This window comes from Nicotiana attenuata, unplaced genomic scaffold (genome assembly GCF_001879085.1).
Source record: "Nicotiana attenuata strain UT unplaced genomic scaffold, NIATTr2, whole genome shotgun sequence".
In the NCBI taxonomy this organism is placed as follows: domain Eukaryota; kingdom Viridiplantae; phylum Streptophyta; class Magnoliopsida; order Solanales; family Solanaceae; genus Nicotiana; species Nicotiana attenuata.
The window spans coordinates 52,582-56,467 of record NW_017670348.1 but is presented as its reverse complement, the minus strand read 5'-3'; the positions used below and the strand labels follow the sequence as shown (position 1 = coordinate 56,467).

Below are 3,886 nucleotides of genomic sequence, written 5' to 3'. Positions count from 1 at the left end.
AGATACCGGGTGCCCCTAAGCTACTGCCGAAGAGGGATGCTGGCAGGTTCGTAGAGCAGACGTATAGCGAAGAAGCGACCCCAAATGGCATACCAAAGATCTTCAAAATACTACCATATCTGAGGATATACGAAGGAACAACCGACCCCGAATATCACGTGACTCATTACGTCACTGCCGTGAAGGGCAACGACCTTACCAAGGAATAGATGTCCTCCATTTTTCTGAAAATATTTGACGAAACCCTCACTGAAGGGGGGGGGGGGGGCATTAACATAGAAACCTTCAAAGAAATGGCCGATAAGTTTGTGACGGCGCATGTCGGGGCTAAGAAAGATGAAACAAGAGTAAACGACATCTTCGCCATTAAGCAATACCTAGGAGATGGACTAAGGGACTTCCTTGACCGATTCACCAGGGTAAGGATCACCTTACCAAACATATCCGAAAGGATAGCGGTCACAACCTTTCAAAACGGGCTGAGCAGAGAGGGTTCAAGAGCGACCAGAAAGCTGTTGAGTCGGTTGATGAAGTACCCTCCAACTACTCGGGACGAAATCCATAATGCCTATTGTGCCGAAGTCGAGGCTGATAATGGCGACCTCAATAGAACAACTCGACGGCTCATCTCGGTACAAGCCGAACCCAGGAAAGAACGAAAAGGTAACATGAGAAGGGATTGCCCGATCTCACGACCGAATAGTAAATGACATCAGCCTTACGTCAGAGCCCCCATCCCTCCTCCCCTCTGCTATAATGGTGGTCCATCTAGGCCGAGAACGGGGACTCATAGGAACAAGAGAAGTATGCCCCCCTATTATCTTCTCACAACTTTTGTGTTTCACCCACAAAAATAGTCTACGCCCTGGAGAAACTCGGAACGAATGTGAAGTGGCTTCCGAAAATGAGGTCCGACCCAAGTACCAGAAAATCCGACACCTTCTACGAATTCCACCAGGAACGCGACCATAAAATAGAAGAATGCATCGCCATAAGGCAAGAGGTAGTGAACAAGTTGCAGCAAGGGCACCTCAAAGAGCTACTGAGCGACAAGGGAAGGAACATCTTCGCCCGGGGTCGAGAACGTCAAGGTCCGCTGAAGCCGCCCTTACTGTCCCGCACCATGTATATGATTATTAGCGTTGATAATGATTCCTCCATCAACGGTATCAAGTTCACTGCCACTCACAAGCTCAACAGATCGATCACCCATAAACGGTATGACAGACTTGAAGAAAGTATCATCTTCGATGAGTCAGATACCGATGGTTTGACTTTCCCTCACAATGATGCTTTTGTCATTACTTTACGAATTTCAGATACTGATTTTAAATGTATCATGGTAAATGATGGGAGCGGCGCGTGAATTATCTATCCTCAAGTCCTCAACTAGATGAGACTCGAGGACAAGGTAGTGCCACACTGCATCACACTAACCGGTTTTAACAATGCAGTTAAACGGACTTCGGGAGAAATCACACTCCGCATACAATGCCAAAGTAGGATGACCATGGATACATCCCATGAGAGTCGTCCCCTCTAGCCTATACCAAGCGATCAAGTTCCCAACACCTTGTGGAATATTCAGCATACGGAGGGAACATCACACGTCCCGGGAAAGCTACCGTATCGCCATGGATAGCTCGAAAACCCAACAAAAGAAAGACAAGGAAAAAGAAGCATAGAAATTAATAGGGTCAAGGTCGACACAAGAAGAGACCAAGGACGCCATTATGGACCCTGAAATGGCCGAAGCTGTGGACTCAACTATAGAGGACCTCGACCCCGTTCAACTAGATCCCAGCAACCCTAGCAAAAAGGCCTATATTGGCTGCAAACTCTGTGAACTAGGTAAACTTAGCCAATTTTTAATAACTAACGCAGATTTGCTTGCCTTCAGCTGTGCACATATGCCAGGCATCTCCAAGGAGATCGCCACACATAAATTGAATGTTGACCCATCCTATCCCCCCTGTAAGCCAGGTCAGACAAAAGTTTAACCTGATATCAATGGTGTCGTCCATGAGGAGGTAGAGAAGCTATTAGAAAATGGCTCCATCAGGGAATCGAAATACCCCAAGTGGATAGCCAATGTGGTGATGGTAAAAAATAACAACAAAAAATGGAGGATGTGTGTAGACTTCACAGATTTAAGCAAAGCATGCCTGAAAGATTCATTCGCATTGCCACATATCGACCAACTCATCGACGCAATGGGCGGACATAAATTGTTGAGTTTCCTAGATGCATACTCGGGCTATAACCAAATACTAATGGAAGAAGAGGACCAGGAGAAAACCACGTTCATCACCCATAGAGGAACGTATTGTTATAGGGTCATGCCGTTCTGGTTGAAAAATGCAGGAACCACCTATCAGAGAGTTGTCAGAAGAGCATATAGGTGTATATCAATGACATGTTGGTCAAATCCGTAAGGGAAGAAGACCATATCGACCACTTGAGGGAACCTTTCGACATACTAAGACGATACGGGATGAAATTAAACCCTGAGAAATGAGCATTTGGCATAGCCTCGGGAAAGTTTTTGGTTTTCTTAGTGTCACAATGAGGGATCGAAGTCAACCCAGACCAAATCAAGGCTATCAAAGGGATTCCTACAAGCTCTGCGAGAATTAAAGCTGTATCTGTCATCACCACCTCTGCTCTTGAAGCTTGAACCCGGGGAACACTTCCTCGTCTACCTCGCCATCTCCGAAATAGAAATAAGTGAGGTCCTAGTTCGAGAAAATAAAGGTACAAAATCCCCTATTTATTACATTTACAAGACATTTGTTGATGCCGAGACAAGATAACCACACCACGAGAAATTAGCCCTGGCATTGGTCATAGCTTCATGAAAGCTTAGACCCTATTTCCAGTGCCACCCCATCTCAGTCGTTACCACTTTCCCTTTAAGAAGCATTTTACACAAACCCGAGTTGTCGGGGAGGCTGGCCAAATGGGCCATCAAGCTAAGTGAGCATGACATCAAACACAAGATCTCTGGGTCCTGTACACTAACGACATATCCAATGCTTTCGAATCCGGACTGGGACTCGTACTCGAGGTCCCTATCGGCGAAGTAATTCACCAGTCCATAAGATGCCCAGATATGACTAACAACGAGGCCGAGTATGAGGCCATAATCGCAGGGCTGAGGCTAGCACTCAAATATGGCGCAAAGCGGCTGAAACTCTATTATGATTCTCAGCTCGTGGTCAACCAAGTTATAGGGACTTTCCAAACCAAAGAACAAAGGTTTCAAAAATACCAAGCCGAGATCTATATGTTGCTGCCCAATTTCGACGAATGCCAGCTCGACCAGATCCTGCGAGCCCAGAATATCGTAGCAGACAGCCTTGCCAAACTGGCCACAGCCACTAAAAGCATCACGACCGGGGATAACATTGTAGTTCACCTTATTAACTCATCACTAGATCAAATCGAGGTAACATCTGTAAGCTTAACTTGGGACTGGTGCAATTGTATTATTAACTGCTTACAAGATGGCACTCTCCCAAGCGACTTAACGGCCTATACAAGAGAATATATGGCAACCCTCTGGAAAAATGTTTAGGTTTGAATCAAACACAACGCGTCCTCGAGGAAGTACATGAACGACACTACGGAGCTCATTCTGGTGACCTAGCACTCATTAGGTGCCTCATACAAGCCGGGTACTACTGGCCCACCACGAAAAAAGACACCTCAGAATTCGTGAAGTTGTGTGAACAATGTCAGCAATACGCCCCAATAATTCGCCAAGCAGGCGAACACCTTTATTCAGTCACCTCTCCATGGCCGTTTATCAAATGGGGAATGGACATCGTGGGCCCACTCCCACCGGGGCGAGGTAATGTACGATTTCTTTTAGTTTTAACTGACT

The 3,886-nt window shown here is 46.1% G+C and overlaps 1 protein-coding gene across 1 annotated transcript; it reads left to right on the top strand.

The window, feature by feature from the left end:
* The first annotated feature begins 293 nt into the window (after positions 1–293).
* On the top strand, positions 294–1,366 carry LOC109238188. Its single transcript, XM_019404617.1, has 2 exons — positions 294–663; positions 858–1,366. Exons 1-2 carry the CDS (start codon positions 294–296, stop codon positions 1,364–1,366), a joined length of 879 nt encoding a protein of 292 aa, XP_019260162.1.
* The last annotated feature ends 2,520 nt before the right edge of the window (positions 1,367–3,886 follow it).

Coding starts and splice junctions, on each gene's coding strand:
- LOC109238188 (XM_019404617.1), top strand. CDS start 294: ATGGCCGATAAGTTTGTGACGGCGCATGTCGGGGCTAAGAAAGATGAA. Junction 664..857: donor ACCCAGGAAAGAACGAAAAG/GTAACATGAGAA, acceptor CCACAAAAATAG/TCTACGCCCTGGAGAAACTC.